The sequence below is a fragment of the Neopsephotus bourkii genome, unplaced genomic scaffold, assembly GCF_033783945.1.
Source record: "Neopsephotus bourkii isolate Nb327-2 ecotype Australia unplaced genomic scaffold, CSIRO-AGI_Nbou_v1 NB_234, whole genome shotgun sequence".
Classification (NCBI taxonomy): domain Eukaryota; kingdom Metazoa; phylum Chordata; class Aves; order Psittaciformes; family Psittacidae; genus Neopsephotus; species Neopsephotus bourkii.
In genome coordinates, this window is record NW_026900744.1 from 18,758,353 (window position 1) to 18,776,981 (window position 18,629).

General features: G+C 41.3%; 1 protein-coding gene across 4 annotated transcripts in view; it reads left to right on the forward strand.

Moving 5' to 3' along the window:
* The first annotated feature begins 2,950 nt into the window (after positions 1 to 2,950).
* Positions 2,951 to 18,629, forward strand: part of RGL1 (ral guanine nucleotide dissociation stimulator like 1) — a 68,647-nt gene continuing 52,968 nt past the window's right edge. For 2 of the 4 annotated variants that reach the window (XM_061345703.1, XM_061345704.1), the window contains exons 1-2: positions 2,951 to 3,047; positions 4,064 to 4,174. In XM_061345703.1, the coding sequence (XP_061201687.1) occupies positions 3,021 to 3,047; positions 4,064 to 4,174 (138 nt within the window). In that variant the 5' untranslated portion in view covers positions 2,951 to 3,020. Of the gene's footprint in view, positions 3,048 to 4,063; positions 4,175 to 12,403; positions 12,547 to 18,629 lie in introns of those variants that run through there. The other 2 variants (XM_061345705.1, XM_061345706.1) reach the window with 2 other exon arrangements.

Here is an 18,629-nt window from a genome sequence, read left to right on the forward strand (position 1 = left end):
ATGAAACTTGACCTTCAGATCTGGAAGAGTGCAAGTAAAATACATGTGTCTGTTGCCATAGAGACCTCATCACATTCGCCAAAATTTCCATCTCTTATTACTTCCCTGTGTGCCTTTTTGTGTGTTGCAGGTGTGACCACGTGCCAGTGCTGCAGTTTATACAGTATCTTGTTTGTGCAGTCCTTGCAGTCTGTTAGGATGAAAGACAACCCGTTCATTCAGAATACTGTTCCAAAAGTAGGATGCAGTTTGATGTACTACAGGATTATATGCCTGATTACTATCCCTCCTGTAACCTTCCACTGTGATTTCAGTTTGGGTTTCTTTAGCAAGGTGTATCTGTGTTTAATGTTACAAAGTCTGGGCACTGTATCTCACTGAAAGTAATTTGGAAAATACTCTAAGCAGGACTAATGACAAATCTAATTATTAAAAAGGTGGTATTTTTGCTACTTGCTAAACTGGATGAATTCATCTGACATTCCTTCCTGAGGGAGCCTCTCTCAGGGAAATCCTGACAAGAGGATTCCTCTTCCATAAATTCTCTTGTCAGTGACCAAGAGAATTCAGAAACATCATCCATGAGAGGGCTTGTGCCTGATCTTGAATGAAAAGTCCCGAGCTTATCTCTCCAAGGACATCCCTAAGGATCCAGTCTGAAATGCACGATTCAACAGAAGCTAAATTGAGTCAAATACATGTGTTCCTTCCCACTATATTAAACGGCTGTCATTTTCTTCTTCTAATGAAACAGTTCAAAGTAACTGCAATTTTTTGGTGACTGCCATCCAGAGTAATGATAGTGGCGCTAGTGCACTTACTGTGGCACCAGAACATCATACCATGACAAAGCTTTTATTTCAATACAGAAATAAATACAGAGTAATTATTTGGCTTTGGTGTTACATTCCTTGTAGCTGGATATCCATTTTCATATGCTATGTTTGTCCCGTTCAACAGCAATTTGTTCTGAAACTGCTTGCATGCCCGCCGGGCCAGCTACATGAATTCTATGCAGACTCCATTTCTTGCACCTAAAAAGTACAGTGTGGAAAACCCGTTTGCAAAATCTAAAGTATTCAAAATGCTCTGTGCAGATTTGCAGGAGAAACCAAGGGACTTCAGAAAATCTAGACTTTGATTTATATGCTACAATATATTTTAGACAGAATATTAAAGTCTGTATCTGCCTCAGCATATTCTGGATCACTTCAGTCTTACAGAAATAAAGTAAATGCACAATCTGGCAAATGATCAGATCAGGCCACCCACAACAACACAGCTCAGTCTTAGTTTTGTAGCTTAAAATAATGTTCCTTGCTTTCATATGCTTCCGCATGTTAACAGCTGCAAGTGACGAATAGTCTCTCTGAACCAGCTCTGCTCTTGAGAAAACTGGTGGTAACACTTGTGTATAAATACGTTAATAAATTGGCTGCTAGTGCTGAGTTTCAGGGGGATATGAACTCTGCTGTTCAATTCTTACCTCCTTCATTGACTTGTACAGTAATTTGTGTATCAACTCCTCTCTGATTTCACTTATAAGTCCCCAAAAGCAGGTAGCTAAAGACAGGTCAGGTGCTTTGAGACCCTTGTGCTCGTATGCTGATGTCTGCAGCTAGTGCTTGTACAGAAAAGATTGTCATGGTTCATACAGGCTTGTCTGTGAGCAAGGGACTCCTGGAAATAAAAATAAGGATATTGTGGATTTAATCTATATAAATATGTGGGAAATATAACTACAATCTCTTGCTTGCAGAATCAATACGAGAAAATTTTTTTCATCTTAAACAGGAAGAGTCATTCTCTTGTGGAAAGATGAGTAAAACCAGTCATGGTTTGTTTCCTAATACCAGCTGTACAGGTCGTATGGGTTGGAATGCTTTCCCTATCCTGCAGTTTCCCACCACCCTAAACCTTATCTCCTCAAACCAGGAACTCACTCCTGTTCACCTCCACAGCTATGATGCACAGCCCACATCACTATTCCTTGCTCCTCATGGCTCCGCTGTTCAGCAATGGTTTCTTATCTGCTGCCACGCACCTGCGCATCCCCTGTCCCCACTCTTTGCACGTCTTTTTCAGGGGAAGGTTTTCTGCTGATGGTCACAGCAGATGGCTTGCAGAGGGCGGCGGGAGGGCAGGGGAGGGGAGGGGGTGCCTGCCCACGCACAGTCTGGCTGGCGAGCGCAGGAGGAGAAAGCTCTTTCGTTCTCCTTCTGTTTGAGCCACTTTAATTGCCCAGTAGGCGAGTGCTGGACACTCTTCACTCCTCTGCGGAGCAGGACCACCACAACGTAAAGTACTGCCGCTCGCAGCGGTGACGGGCTTTACCATAACGTTTTACTCCCTGGCTTTCAAGCTTGTACTTTTTAACTGAAGTTTGGCTTAAACTTCCTGCCTTTTGTGCATCTGCGTTTTTCTGGGCGCTGGAGCAGTTCAAAATCCAGCAGCAGCGGCAGGGGCCCCCAAACGCGGCCCTCTGCTCCCCACACCTGCCCCAACCAAGCCGCAGGCACAGGGCACTGCCGCTCACCCTCTGCCGTGCCCGGGCACCAGTCGGTGCCCGGCTGACACAGGGGCGATGGCTGGCGGCGCTGGCAGGAGGCGCTTCCTCCGTGCCCCGTCCCGCTGGAAGCCGCGCAGGATGAGCAGCACCTTGCCCCTCTTGTGGGGACACCGCGAAGGAGGCTAGGTGAACCCCCCACTTCGGCCGGCACCCCCGAGGAGTTGCAGTCCCGCGGCGGGTCCCGACGCGGACTGCTCATTCCGCACTAAGTTCTCGGCCGGAGTTGCCCGCGATAAACAGGAAGCCCCTCGGCGAGACCGGGCCGAGGCGTGGCCTGGCGCGGCCGCCCGCCCTCCCGTCTCCCGCCTCCCGCGCCGCGGAGCCGAGGGGCCGCACGACGCGGCCCGGCCCGGCCCGGCCCGGCCCGCGGCGGCGGCGGCCGCTGGCAAGGCGGAGCGGCGGCGGAAGAGCGGCAGCGTGGCCCGTCGAGGCGCACGGGAAAGCATCGAGAATGAAATTGCTGTGGAAGGCTAAAATGGTAACCGGTTGTCCCGTTCCCCCTCCCCTACCCGCGGGGTGCCGGTGTCGGCGGGGTGGCCGGGCGCGTCGCCCGCTGCTTCCCGGAGCTTCGCTGGAAACGCCGTGTGTTAATCGCCTTTCCGCTCTTCCTCGCTTCCGAGTGATGCTTATGTGCGCGAGTACCTCTGTGTGTGTGCGCTTACAGAGGATGAAGAGAGGTCCAGAGGGGGAAGTTGGTAACGCCTCAGGGAAGCTCAGATGCATGTTTCTGTCCGCCTTGCAGCAGCTTGAGCTCTTTTGTACGGTCAATAACCTAGGAAGTGAGAAGTCATTGCAGCAGATGTTCGGTTAAAGTTTGGAATACTTTTTTTTTTTTTTTTCCATCTGCTTTCTATTATTTGTGGGTTTTAAAGCCATGACTCTGGAAAGTTGTGGGGGTGTTTTTCTGTTTTTCTTTTTTTTTTTTTTCTTTTTTTTTTTTTTTGTAGCTTGAAATAAGAGGTTTTGGAAAAGCAAACCACAAGCGCTTTAGGTCCCTCCTGTCAAAAGAAAGAAAGGGTTGCTGTATTTTAAATGCTTGCTAGCTTCAAAGTTTAAAGGCTCTCTGCCTAAGTAATTCAGCATTTTTAAAAAGCGCAATTCCTTCCATAAATGAAAGGCCAAAGAGATTAATTACTTTAGAAAAGGGGAGAGGAGGAGGGAGAGAGAGAGAGGGAAGAGAAGACTGCTAATCAAAACCAAACTATTTCCTTAGAAAAGCCTTTATACAGCTATTTAAAATATGTGCTGGTCTAGGAAAAACAGTTAAATGGAAAGTCAGGGTGTCTTGATACCACACGAAATAACAGCTTGCCAAGAATATCTTCAGTATTCTCTCAATCTAAAAGTATCCTGTATTGCTTCGATTGTTCTATTTACTTTGTGCAGCCCATTTTGTGCCCTCAAATCTGTATGCAGCAGTAGAGCACCTGGTATAGATTGTGGTTAGCAGAAGAGGGAAAACGTTCCTTTCTCTCTTTCTCCTTTTCCTGGCAGAGCACAATTCAGGACGAAGGTGAAGAGGTAGAAGAGGGAGCTGTTTACCATGTCACCCTGAAAAGAGTGCAGATTCAGCAGGCTGCCAACAAAGGAGCAAGATGGCTAGGGGTAAGTAAAGCTGGCACAGCGGCATTTTGGAAGGCTGCTCATGGACTTTGGAGCCTGCTCCAGGGAGCTGAATTCCACATGCTTTGTTAGGATATTAACTTTTAGCACTGACTGCTCTCACTATTTAAAAACCCACCAAACACTGAAGCAGTGAGGAATGAGCCATTGAGGCAGGTGGGGCTCCATAATGCTCACAAATGTTTTTCCTATAAGAGTTCTTTATCCAAGAAGGAGTGAGGAAGAGACCTTCACTCTGCCTCGAGTTGTTATTGGGGTAGGTCACAGGAAATGCAGCCAGGAGCAGGAGTTCCTCCAAGCCTGTGTGCACTGGAGGAGGCCTATAGAGACTGTATCTCCACATCTTAAATGACTGCTAAGCTTTCAGAGCCAGTCCTCAAGCATCAGGTTTCTTGCTCTACTGGTGGATGACATAGACTGCTCTTCCTTTGGGTCTTAATCCAGAGAACAGAATAATACTATGCTCCTTCATAGCTAGTGCTGCTGTGTATAGTTAGCCACTGGTTACATGTAAGGAGTGGATTTTAGATACATGGGTGTTTTTTTTTTCTTTCTGCTTTCATTTTTTTGGCCACAGCTGAACTTCTGGCTCTGGGTTTGTTCAGACAGAAATTGATTCAAAGCATTATTTGTCTCAGGGTTCCTTTACTCCTGTAGCATTGGGTGTATAGCAGAACGTATTCTTCCAAACTATAAACAAATTGCTGCAGAAGGGTGCTTTTAAGTACTTTAAAAATTCTGAAAGGGGAAGAGCTGAAAAGTACCAAATGTATCATTAAATATTTTTGTGTTTTCTTAAGACTGATCACATTTGATAACTGCCTTTTCTGAGAACTTTGTGGTGTTTTGAAAATAAATTTTGAATGATTGTTTCATACTGCATGTGACTGCAAGTTGGCTTCTAAATACCTTTACAGTCACATACGTTAGAAGAAATCTTCTGTTTGAGAGTTCCATCAGAAAAACATTACAGAAACTTCTAACCTGTTAGAAGTTAGGACCTAGCCTTCTCCTGGACTTGAACAATATGTCAAAAAGAGGTTTTAGCTTGTTTTGGCTTTTGTTGTTTTTTTGTTTGTTTGTTTGTTTGTTTGTTTGTTTTCCAGCAGTGACTTCCTAAAGTATGGGTTGAGATTTAAATGGTGCCTGGAAGCATCAACATTTTAGGAACATGCAAAACCTCAAATTTTCTCTGAGCCTGCTCCTGCTCTCCTTTATGCCCTTCTGAGCCAGCTCTGTGATTTCTTTTTCATCTTGCTCTGAGGTCCTAGGTGTTTTGGTTGACTGTATTTTCCTGTGTAACCAGCAGGCAAGGACTTGACTGATCATTGTCCTTGCTGCAGCTTGCTTTTTGTTTCTTAATTTTTACCATATGTTAGTCCCTTTTGACTAAATCATACTCTTTGGAATCAGGTTCCTGCAGCCTGTCCTGACTGCCCAGGCCAAGGCTAGGGTGTAGTTCTGACTGTATGTTTGGTAGAAGCAGAAAAGCAGTTCCCAAGGAGCTGACAGGCTCCATACAGAAACCAGGTTCTACTATGGTCTGCTCCAAATGCTGTCCTGTCTGGGGAACTGTTTTGGAGAAAGAAAAAAGATGGGGTGTGCTCACATTGACTTTGCGTGATGGAAGATACCTGTCAACTACTGGAGACCCACAGAGTAGATACGTAGGAGATTTCAGAGGGAACTAAATTACTTTACTTATAGACTTGTATATAGGTATCAAAAAGAAAGCTTTGGCATCTCATTCAGCTTGCCTTTTGGTTTTGCATAGGCCTTTTCTTCCTGTTCCTTCCTTCAGCTGTGGGCATAATAGTACCATATAGTACTGTAGCTTATTAATGACTTTTTATGGAATATTTTTCTCCTTACTTCCTCGTTCAGGTACCTGCTTTAGGGATATCCCAAGTAGCAGTGTTCAATGCAGTCATCAGCTGGGTAATAGACACTGCGTATGGAACAGACACTCAAAAATGAAAACTGAGCTTACTATGAGTTTTAAAAAGGAAGCCTGAAAGATTGCTATCTTTTACTTTCCCAATTCCAAATACAAAATGTATAATTAGAAGGGTATCTGGCTTTGTAGCACAGTGTCATGCTCTCAGTTGAGTTTAAACCTCTCATTCCAAGCTGTCAAAGGGTGACAATTTGGCAGTGCTTTAATCCTGCAGAGTAATTAACACTTAGTTAAGGCTGTAGGATAATTCTGCAAGGCCATATGGAACTAGAAAGACACAGGCAGCCTCCCTTCCTATAAGGCTGTGCAGAGGCATCTCTTGCTAATAGTAGTTCTGTTAAGTGGAGTAGCAAGAGCTAAGGGAGGCCTCTTGAGTAAAAGTTGCTGGAGACTGCACTGTTCTGTTTTGGCACAGGTTGTGTGTGACTGTGTTTCAGAATCTCATAGCTAGCCAGTTTATGTATGAAAACTTGCCTTTGGTGTACTTTCAGTTTAGCTGTGATATAGAGGAATATATGACTTTCTGTGCTATCACTGATCTTCACTGAGAATTCCTCCGTTAGCCAGGATGCCTGTCTTTTTAAACTAGGCTTCTTGGATGTTAGAGGTTCTCCCTGTATTCTGGTATCTTAACTATCTTGCTAACATCACCAAATACTATCTTGCTTTATTTTGAATAAGTAAGTGAAAAGGATAACAAAAGAATCGCCTTGCTCTGCAAAAAACCTGGCATTTTCTTTCTGAATGCTAGATCTAGGTCACTTGTTGGGTTAAAGAAGAGTTGGCAAGGAATGTGGCTGTCTGTTGTCAGAAAGCCTGGGAGTAGCAGCATACAGACTGGACTGAGATGCTGTAATGGGAATAGCTCTGGAGAAACCATTAGTTCTCCAGTTTGGGTTTTGATAGTTTCATTTAAGAAACAGGCTGGAGCATTGTGAGCATGTTAGTCATGCTTGTATGTAATCTTGGGAAAGCTAATTAAAAATATGTGTGTAAATGCATGCTTTGAACTTGCATCTTTTACTACTGTAGTAATCTATTTTATAAATAAATAACTTCCTGTAGCCAGCACTGTAAGGGGGTATATATCTGTGTGAAGAAGTGAGCACAAAGTGATCAGATCATGGCCTATCCCCTTGAAAATGGTATTACCTTGTGTGAAAGGGGTAAATGAATGCTAACTCAGTGTGAAACCTGCTGTTGCTTGTCTTTATGCAGGCAGTGTGTAGTATGTTCTAAACCAGAAGCAAAACGTGTGTGATGTCTTAGTGTTATCACCCAGTAATATATTATCAGAGATTACGTATAAGACCTTTTTTTTTTTTCTCTCTTTTTTTTAACACCAGAAAAACTGTGTCCCACTTGTGTTTTAAATGTTACATTCTTAGCAGAATGCTTAGACAGCAGCAACGCTGCTTTTGTCCACTGGATGTGGACTAGTTTGATAGACCATTCTTTGAGCTTTGGGATGATACTCTAATTATGTTTTATTTGCATACTTTCTGTGTCTCCTCATACTTAACACAGATACATCTAGACCTAATTCCTGAAGGGATGAGCAGCTGACCATTTAAACCAGCGAGTGGAGAAGGGATGCTTTATCTTCAGGGAGTATTTGGTCCTTTTGAAAGCAAGGGGGATAGGGGAAATGTATAATTTTACACTGCACGTAATTAACCTGAAGGACTTACTCCTGGAACAAGTAATTGAGTCCAGCTGAGCCTAGAAGGATTCAGGAACGATTAGACATTTCGATAAATTATGAGAACAAATGCATTAATACTGTATGAGATTTAAAACAAAGGACATGTAACTTTTTGTGATTTAGGTATAAAACAAACGTCTGCAGCTGAGCAGAGTCTTTTCCTTTAGACTGGTGTGTTACAGGTGTTATTTCTTCACCTTCCTCTATAGCATCTGGCCATTGTCTGAGGGAAAAACTTCTAGTTTAACTTAGAATGACAATTATTATGTGTTGCTGTTTATAGAGTCCTGGCTTCAATTTGTTTGCAGCAAATATTTAATGAGGCAGAATAGGATTGAACACAGGCATTCATAAAAAGAATCATGAGAACTTTAATGTCTATAAGATGTCAGGACTTTGCAACATAGTATGGGAGTTTGTTGTGGGGCTGTTTTCCAGCAGTCCCGCAATCTGCTGCTGGTCAATGAAAACTCTGGGTGCTCAGATACAGCTTTTTTTGTGTGTGTGTGAAACAAACGTTTGTGTCCTTGCTATTTTTGACTCTGTGAATGTAGGTATCATGTGGGTTGCCCTTTGCTTTACCCCATTCAACTTCATAACAGCCACTTTAAAAATAAAGCAGCTAGAACAGAGTATGGTACTCTACATGTGGTCTCATCAGACCTTTTATGCACTGGAAGAATAATGTCCTTTGACTTGCTTTGGTACCCTTTATTTATGCTTTGCAGAATTGTTTGCTTTTTGTTGCTGCTTCCAAGTGTTGTTCTGAAGGATTTAATTTTCTGCCTACTCTAACCCTTCAGATCTTTTCTCTGGTCTGTGTGGCATGCTGCGACCTTTGAAGGTAGTACTTTCAACAGACTGTTTTGCTGGCCTCTTATATTTCTCGACATTTAGTTGCAAAAGCCATCTGTTGCCCATCAGAGTGTTGCTACCCTTCAGCAGCGTTGGCAACTGAAATAAAACTTTGGCAACCTCTGCATTAGGTGTGAAGCTTTCTGCCATTTTGTGTGGTAGCAGTCGCTACCCTTTTGCTCTGTCAGGTTACTGGGTTACTGTCTGATGGATCTTTTACTTGTTCCTCTTTGCTACCAATTTGTGTCCAACTACCAATATATGTCCACATTTTGCAGTCATCTCTCTGTAGAGCAGCCCTGCATCAGTGCAGAAGTTACTGCATACTGCAAGCACCACTGAAAGTGGTGGTGGTTGTCCCTTTGTTTCCCATGACTTAAAGTGAAATCTTCACTGAGAATAAACTGTTTGATCCAGGTGATATTGAGCACATTAATTATTATGTGTAATGGTCGTGTCATACAAATATGCATAATTATGATACTGGATTTAGAAATGTACTTCAAGTCAGGAGTCCCATGTTCAGGGGGCTAGTGGCTAGTGACTCACCTGTAGCTTAAACTGACCAATTTAACTTTTGGGCGTTTCATGTTCTCACCTGTAATATACTCACTATTCATTTTTGGATCTAGTGATCTGAGGAGCGTAGAAGCAAACTCTTGTGTTTTGACACAAATGTAGAGTATTCAGATCTGTGAGAGAGAAAACTCTCCTGCTCTGCTGGACAAGCAACAAAAGTTCTGTAGAAGAGCAAGATCCTCCTGATATGCCCTGTGATTCTGTTACCCAGTCTTAACTGTTGAAATCTGGTAGAGCAGTATACTCTGCTGCTTACAGGTGCAGAGACTTGGCTCTTCTAATCCCTTCTGTGAAGAGAAAGGGTGTTGGATGAGACAGTAGAGTTTACCTCCTTCCTAAAACATTCCAGCAGGACCCCAAGAATGCACCATGCAGCATATGGAGAAGCGCCTCTCCTGTGGAATGAGTTGCTGTACCTGAGTGGGTTGCAGTGGCTTGCAAGTTCTTTGTGGGTCTCCAGCACATGGCCTGTGGACTACAGCTAGCAATGCAGCTACTGTGCCACAATGGCACCAATAAGGTGTAGGCATTTCAAATGCTTTTGCGGAATGATCCTGTTACTATATTCTGTTCTTTCACCTGTTTCCCTTTTATGTTTTTCCCACCTTTTTGTTCTGAAAGCAGTTTAAAGAATTATTTTCTTTTCCCGTTCCACCCCCTGCAGTGCTATGTACAGTTGTCTTTTTCCTTATGAAAGCTTAACCTTTCTCCTAGTCATTAACTGTGTCTTCCTTTCTAGGGAGTCCATGGGCTCTATGTGCAAGTAAAACAACATGTTTTTATTAGAAAGTGGCATTTTATATTGAAAGGCCTCAGAATGATTGAATATGGAATGTCTGACAGCTTTGAGATGTGTTCAAATTATCGTAACTATTGGGCTTTAAACTGGAGATCTGTGTTATATCCCATCTATTAGCTTAGACTTCCTGGTATCAGTAGCTACTTCCAACTCTTACAAATCAGTGATCTAGAATTCTGAGTATCTGTATATCCCAAAGCAGTAGATTGTCACATGCTTAAAAGTTATCTAGGGTTTTATTTCCTCCTATATATAGTTTATGCTTCATATAAACGTGCATAAAAGCTTGCATACATTCAATCATACTGATTTTCTCTTTTTGACTTGAATCAAGCGCAGAATGTCCTTCAGTTGTTTATAGTATTCATGTGTATAGTACTCATTAGATGAGTTTCATAATGTCAAAGCTTTATTGGTATTGGAATGCAAATGACAAGTCAGTACACTGTTCAGGATTAACTGTTATCCTAAGTGTGAAAGAGATTGGTTAACTAAATGCTCTTGAGGTCCATTTGGAAGTTAGTGTAAATATGTGCAAATGCAACAAGAAAATTATTATGAAGATAGGCCCACACATCCTTTGTCTGTTTGTTTGGTTTGTAGTAATCTCTGGCTCTACCTGCAGTGCATTCCGTACTTTTAGAGTAGCAATCTAGGGCAGGGATGGTCTTCCATTTTGACATGGCAGCTATTGTGCTGTAGCTGGAAATGTTTCATAAGTAACAACAATGTTATTTCATTTGGAAGTCAGATCTTACGCTTTTGCATCCCTCCCATTGAGTGCTTCAGATTGATTTTGGCTGTGCTTTCCGTCTGATGGCTCCCTGTAGCATACAAAATGCGAATGAACTCTTGCACACTTACTTAACCATGAGGCTTGCATTCTTTATGCAGAACCAGTCATTTTCCTCAGAAAACACCAGGTGGCCGTAAGGTTAGAACAGGACAGAGAACAGCAAAGTTATGCTACTAATGGCTGATGAGTAATTAAATAATAACCCCTCATATAATATCCCTCAAACCAACAGCAAAACAAAACCAACTTAGGCAGTAAACATGAACAATTTCTGTTTTATCTTACAGTCTGACATTTTTTGCTCTTTCTTCCTCCCTTGTAAGCTATACTTATTTTGTATTCTCTCTGAATACTTCCACATAATTATGTGTGTGTTTTGATTTGTGTCCATTGACTAAAGATTGAAGTTCAGCTTCAACATAGTATTCTTAAATGTCTGCAGCAGGCTCAATCCCAGCTCACACAACCTGTGCTACTTTCTGCTCCATCAAAAGAAATGGGTTAATGTCTGGGTGCTGTAGTTACAAGAATGCAGTAATTTGTGTATGTATGCAGTATGTTTAGTTGCCATATGCTTGTGCAGTTTGTCATAGAACACACAGAATTTGTCATAGAGAATATACCGGATGTTGCCGGTAAAGGTGTAGTACATACAGACATGTTACACGTAGCCACTCCCTTTGTCTCTCTGTGTGTATGTATACAAGAGAAGAATCCTAAGAGATTCCTAATGAGGTGCCCTGTTATGTAGATAATATAGTAGAAATACAGTTTGACCTGAACTACTGATTGAAGTAATATTTTTGGACTCTGTCAGCACTTAAATCAGTGTTCACACTGATAACTCATAGTATTAAGTAACATTAGTTTACTATAACTTCGTTTTCTACTCCGGCCCCACCCTGGAGAGATCTCTTAGTTTTAAAACAAAGGGTAGTAAAAAGCACAGCCATTGAAATGAAGTTTATAATGCAGCTTAAGTATGTATTCATGCTGTGGTCATGAAAATGGTTATTTACTGCTAATTTCTTTCTTTTATAAAAGATTAAAAAACCTTGGCAATAAAGATTGCTCACAATAATCGTTATGAAGCAGGGTACATTTCCTGGATATTTTTTCTTCACAAAAATGCCTTATGTTTCAAGTTCAGTTTATTTTAAAATCTGAGTCAGTCTTCTGCAAAATATTTTATTCTCTGTCAGAATGCATTTAATCTCCTCACACCTACAGTTTTCCAGTTATTTGTACTATTATGATCTCTCTTGTGTTGTTTACACTGAGAGCAGTAGCGGTTTACACTGATTTTTCTGAGTCAGTACGTTTTTAATTTCTGTGTATTGCCTGATCAAGCTTTACAGTGTAAAAAGAAAGCCAACAATGTGATCAGGGTGAATAAAAGCATTTTGGGTTATGTAGTGTACATTCATGCTACTGTTATGCAACAGAATAATTACTTGCGGTATCCTTAAATACATTTTGAGTTCAGCAGTGTTGCGTGGTGTCTCATACAGGACATTTCTTTGTTTCTGCTGACTGCGCAGAAAGTGATGATGAGCTCCACAATTAAATTACCTTCCTGGAAGAGGAAGAAAATAGCGTGACTTTTCACAGGAGCAGTATCACAGTTTTCGACTACCAGCAACACACATACTGGTGGAAAATGGTCTTTGGGTTTCTAAATAGTCAAAACACAGTATTTCCATGTTGACATATAATTTTCATAAAATGGTGTGACTCTTGCCATATTAAATCCGTCTGTTACTTGTAATATCAACCATCCCTTCTGTTTGCTATACATTTAATAAAAAATATCAGCATATTTTGTTTTAGCATTTTTAATGAAATAAGCATGGCAAATGGCTTTGCTGACCAGTGTTTCATAAACAGAATTTGTATAATAACTTTTCTGTGATAATTTCTTATTCTAGATATAGAGTTGTCATCTTTAGCATTCAGCTTATAAATATGAAGGTGATTGCAGATTTTCAACTTCAGTGGAGTGCTGATGTTATTGGGCTAATACTATAGGAGTATCAAGTGGCATAAAAATTCAGTTGTACTGGAAATAATCCTGTGATGTCTAGCCTTTTGCCAAAGTAATCAAGGGCCATTTAACAACAAAATGGGGAATTAGGGAGGTGGCAGGGGATGCAATATTAAAATTCCAATTATGTAGTTATTTCAGCATAAGTGTTGAGGTGGATGAGATCATGAGATGTGTCTTGGGGTAGGGATAAAGCTTTCACTTTCAAGGCAGACTGTGAGTTATTTGTGGGCTTGGATGATGACTTTAGCAGCTGTATTTTTTCTGTCTGGGAGGATATTGATGTGGATGGCATGAGGAGAAAGGTCCAGTGTTGTAGGCCTTTGAAATCTCGGTTGGTGTAAATTGGGTAAAAGTATTTTTTGTAGAGGCCACAGTGTTGTCAGATGTCACTGAATCAGGTAACCTGACTTGTATCTTATACAGTCTGCCTTGTATAAAGTTCTTTAATATTTGCATATAAAAGGAGTCCTGGAATGACAAAAAGGGACTAATAGGTGCTTTTAGGTCAGCCTAACTTACTGAACTGCAGAAGGTGGGTTGTTACCTCCTGTGTGTTCATATTTGTTAGAAATGTTCTTAAAGTTGGAAAGTTGACATGGCATTAGGCATTTTTGCCATACTTCCAGAGTTTAGTTAGCTCTTCTGTAGGAGATTTACACACTAGTAAGTGAATTCCATTTAGACACTAAGTGAATTCCATTATGTGTATTCAGTGTGGCTGTTTACAATACATATCTGTGTGTCATGTTCTTTAACAAAAATCCCATAATGATTTTTGATAGCGTTTTCAAAGTATTTGTTCATATGTGGATTTGTACTACTCTTTGCTTGCTGTGTCCTTAGTTGTTGGCTTATGACAGTATTCTGCAATCGCTCAGTAACAGCTACAGCCATGTGAGGGGCTCTTAGGTCTTGTATGTTGAACACTCTGGTTTCTCAACCCTATATTAAGATCTAGACTGACTGGTATTGTGTGACACTGGCAGGTGACTCCTCCAAAGATTGTAAAATAGGTGAGGAGGAACTGGGGAGAAGTGTTCGTGTCGGTAAAAGACAAGTTTGTTTTCAGGCTTCCAGTAGACCTTAAAAAAACCTGAGCTGGGATGTGGCCTTTTGAGCTGAATGCACGTATTTGTCATGGTTTTAGTTGCCATCTTTAGCTTCCGCTGCCTGCTTTTTGCAACAAAACTGGATTGATTTGGTGGTCGCCTAAGTCTAATGGACTCAGTGTAGACATGATATTTCTAATAGAGTATGTGTCATCTATAGACTCTGAGGTGCCTTCTAGAGGATGTCAGTATTAACCTTCCCTTCCATAGATGGAGAATCTGCAGTACACAGAGGTCTTGCATATGGCTCTACCACCTGTGCCTACCATCACTGTGGCTTGAATTTCCAGAGTGCTAAGACTCTCTTGAGCCACTTTTGGGGACCTCCAAGGAGGGACTCTTCTTCCTGCAAGACTGTAATCTGAAGGGCCAAACTCTCTACCATCTGCAGTTAACAGTTGTTCTGCTTGATCATGCCATGTTTTCAGATAATCATACTTGAAGCTTGCATTCTGTATGTAAATATAGGATTGGCTGTGCTGTGAGCTTGAACATCTGTATTCCTCATATGAAAGGCACAGTATACCTTATCACTGTTTTCTAGTCAGGATTACTGAAAGCTGTTGACTGTTTCAGAGTCAAGTGAAATATCTGAGCTGTCTGCCACTTTTTTGTACTGTTTTTCCCTGCTCAGCACCCCCTCCTTTCTCCTTTATGGTTCCTAGTAAGTAGTTCACGTGGGAACTGTAAGCAGGCTTTGCCACCTATGAATTTCCAGCACAGACTGGAAGCACTAAAAGTATGGCAAGGAAGAGAAGGGTTGTTAGCAGAAACAGTAATTATTATTTATTATTCTGGGGTCACAGAACTGCCCCAACTGCCTATTTTCCTCTTTTAGGGACCCTCAATAATCCATACCTGTAAAAGCTTTTGCTAGTTTTGACTGTTAATCACTGACTGTTTTATGGAAATCCAAGGACTCTGTGAAGAGCTTTTCCTACATGGAGGCACTATGTAACAGTTGTCTCTTGTGTAACGCTATGTAACATTTGTCTCCAGGGGTCAAAATATTTTTACAAGATGGGCTGATTTTTTCTGCCCAAATGGGCAATAAAACCTATTCCTTGCCTTCTCTTTGGTGCTCTATTAACTTAGCTGTTATTTAGAGTATCTATTTACTGCTCAGTTTGGTGATTGGACATTTGGTGTTCTTATGCACTGAAGAGAGGAGGATGCCGAGTTTTACAAAAGTAATTCTCTGATACAGAAGGGCTTTGGGCAGATATTTAATATTGGACACATTTGCTGGGTCAGAAGAGTGTTTCTAGAAAATGTCATTTTGATGATAGCTATTCCTCAAAAAATGCAAGATACACATGGCTGAGCGTCTCACCTGACTTACTGGTTTCTGTTTCTTACTTTTCTATTTTAAATAAGCAACTAGGTGAAGCTTCAGTGTCTGACTAAAACCACAACAAGGAATATTTATACATACTGACATATTATGAAAATAATACATCTCTGGCACGTTTAAGAGAGACGAAGATTGTGGTGAACTGTAGAACTGTGAAGCATGACAAAAATGAGAAGGGTTTAGGTTATCTGATGTTTCAGGTTCCATGAAGAGTAAGTCAGACAGGAGAAGAGGATGGGAGGGCTTGTCTTGATTTTGTTAAAAGTCTTTCTAGCAAGAGATGTGAGAGTCAGTATGAGAAAGAACTGTTTGTAGGTAAGAAGCAGTGAAAAGTTAAATGCATAAATCATACAAGATAGATAGAGATGGAGATTTGGGGCTAAGCTGTTAGGGCATTGCTGCATAGTGAACTTCTCAGAGGACTTGATTCTCACTGAATAATATGGCTACATTCCTTTGCTGCACAGATGCTTCTAAGAAGTGGGACAAACTCAGAGGAAGAATTTGTGTTCCCATGGCTGAGCAAGTTCCATTTCTAAGAGCTGGACAATGCCATTTTAATGTAGACCACTTTGAAAATTCAGTTTCTTAATGCACCTGCCTGAACTCCTTTAAATGCATGCAGTGGGAAATGATGTGTAAATTAGGCTTCTTTACTTTTGCTTTGATTCATTTAGAGCTAGTCCCATGTAATTCACTGATATCCAAATGAGTCTAAATTTTCATAACTTCAGAAGGTGTGAGGATGCATGTTGTTTCTCATTTTCTCCCAGAGTGGCTTTAAGTAGCTGCAAGATGCCGAGTAAAAGGGTTCTAACAGAGCAGCAGCATTTCTATAAGAGGCTTTTGCTTTTCCTTTTTTTATTTTTTATTTCTCTTAACCTCTAAATCTGACCTACAGCTTTTATTACTGCTGCCAGCTATTCAGGCAGATACCAACCAGGCTGTGAGCTGTAAGGACTGATCCTGGAAGCTCTGGGTTGCTGCCGAGAAAGGTCATTAATGTCGTAAGAAAGAAAAGCAAAAGGGTGGAGGTTTGGAAGTCCAGGAATACCGCTACTTGTCAGATCATAGGAAAAGTCATAAAGCCATTCTGGCTTCTGAGATTGGTACAGTTGACAGGCAGAATTCTGATTTTTCAGCAGCATCCAAAATGAGGAAATGGGAATTCGCAAAGTGGAGACAGCTCCGTAGTGATTTCATTTCCAAGTGTACTGTACAATAAGAGCAGGCACTCTTGCAAAGGCGAGTGTCTATGCTGCCTGGAGTCTGCAGGCTGCAGGAGATGCTACCTCTGGCCACCTGAATCCTGCATTTCAAGCCACCATTTCCTAGACTGGAAATTCTGCTTTAAATTGAGTTCTGTCTCATGCAAGCAGTCTTCGAGACTGGCAGTTCTGCAGAGTGGAGCACAAGGACAGTGATGGGATGCAAGGCTCTTTAAATACTACCAGCATTGCAAACTGATTGCAAGAGGAAGCATCGATGAGTATAGCTGGGGGCCTTCCCTAGCAAGAGTTAAAATACTTCTGACTTCATTTGATAAGCTTAGTCCCGTCACTGCTATTTTCTGTGGGGATTTTGCTATGGAATCTGGTTGTTCTTCAAACAACTTTTCTGTTTCATCTGCCCTGCTACTTTCTTTCAGTGATGTGTTACTGCATGTTAAATGAAGGTTTTTCTTCTCTTAGATATTACATCTGGCATTATAGATGCTTTTATTTCTGGAGCTTTTGAAGTTACTCATTCCATTATTTGATTATTTTTTTTTTCCCTCCCTTCTTCCCCCTTCACCCTCCCAAGGATGAGTGTAGTTAATTAAAGATCTATGCTAGAGAGCCTGTGTGTGTAAGGAAGCAATATCCAAATAACAAGGGTAAAATGATGGAAAGATCTCATTCCTGCTTTCAGAAGGTTTAAGGTTATTCGCATTTTCACAGTTAGGCAAAGAGTGAAATGAAGCAGTTACTCTTTATTAGAGTACCTTGGGTTTAGTTAATTTATCAGTTACTGCACTTTAGGCAGTTTTATTCCAGCACAGGGTGTCTGTCCCTGAAGTGAATAAAAATAGCTAGAGTGGAAAACTCCCCATCTGGAAAAGGTGTAAGTTTCAAGGAAAGTGAAAAGCTTTAGGAAATCTGTCAGAATCAGTAGAAACTGTGTTGCAGAGAGACGAGTTTCACTATCTTAAGAGTACTTTTGCAGAATTCCTGAATAAAACAAGTCTTTAGTAAAGTGGTAATGTTTTAAATGACTTAAGTCTGAAGAATATTTGGTATCTCATTCACTTCTTCCTCATCCCAGTTGTTTTCCTTCAGTACTTTATTCCAGTCTGCCTAATGAAAAGCTATTCCCTTGGTTTCATTCCGCAATTCTTGCTTTCAGAATCTCAACAGATAATATTTGCATTGGAAAGAAAGCGCAAACCAGTGTTTTTTTTTTGGTAAAAGCAGTTGTTTCGAGTGATATTTATGAAGTAGTGGCTGCAATTCTGTATGTTTCTATTTGGGTAGCATCCTCCTTTTGTACTGTTCAGAATTTGAACTGTCTTTTTTGTTTTTTTAATCTTGAGTCTCTGCTCCCTCTTGCTAGAATGTATTGTTAATTTAGGAGATGGTGGAGTTTCTGATTTATAATCCCATTGAATGTCACCAGGTAGCATTTGTATCTTTGGCCCACGGGGCTGTGGAATACAAGTCTGTATTTTAGCTTTCAAACTGAGTGAAATACCTGGCAACTTCGGGACATATGCAGGTTCTGCTTTATTTTCCTGTCATTGGTAGTCAAAATGTTCGGAGATCAGCATCTCTTTTCCAGTTTTTGCAGAGAAGAACTGATGGGAAATGGAGATTGGGGTCTTGAAGGTTGCACGTGGTGTCTCACCAGATTCATGAAGGAGTGTTGCTTTTACACACCTAGTAACAAGCTATGATGGTAACGAGCTGCTTGTAATTTAGGGCATGCTTCCTCAAACCCTGTGTTGGTGGCCACTGCAGAGAGAAGACGGCTGTTGGATATTATGCTGATACTCGTATCGTTTCCTCATCCTGCAGTTGTGTGTGTGGCTATCCTGCACTTTCACAATGCCTTGATGAGTCAGTGAGACTGAGTGTGGATTCAGGAGCCAGCTTGTACAGGTCAGGGTCAGGCTATTGATTATAACCAGCTTGGAACCAAATTATAGCTCCTTCAGTACGGGGCATCTGCAGCTGATGTTGGAGTCAGTTTGTGTTTGT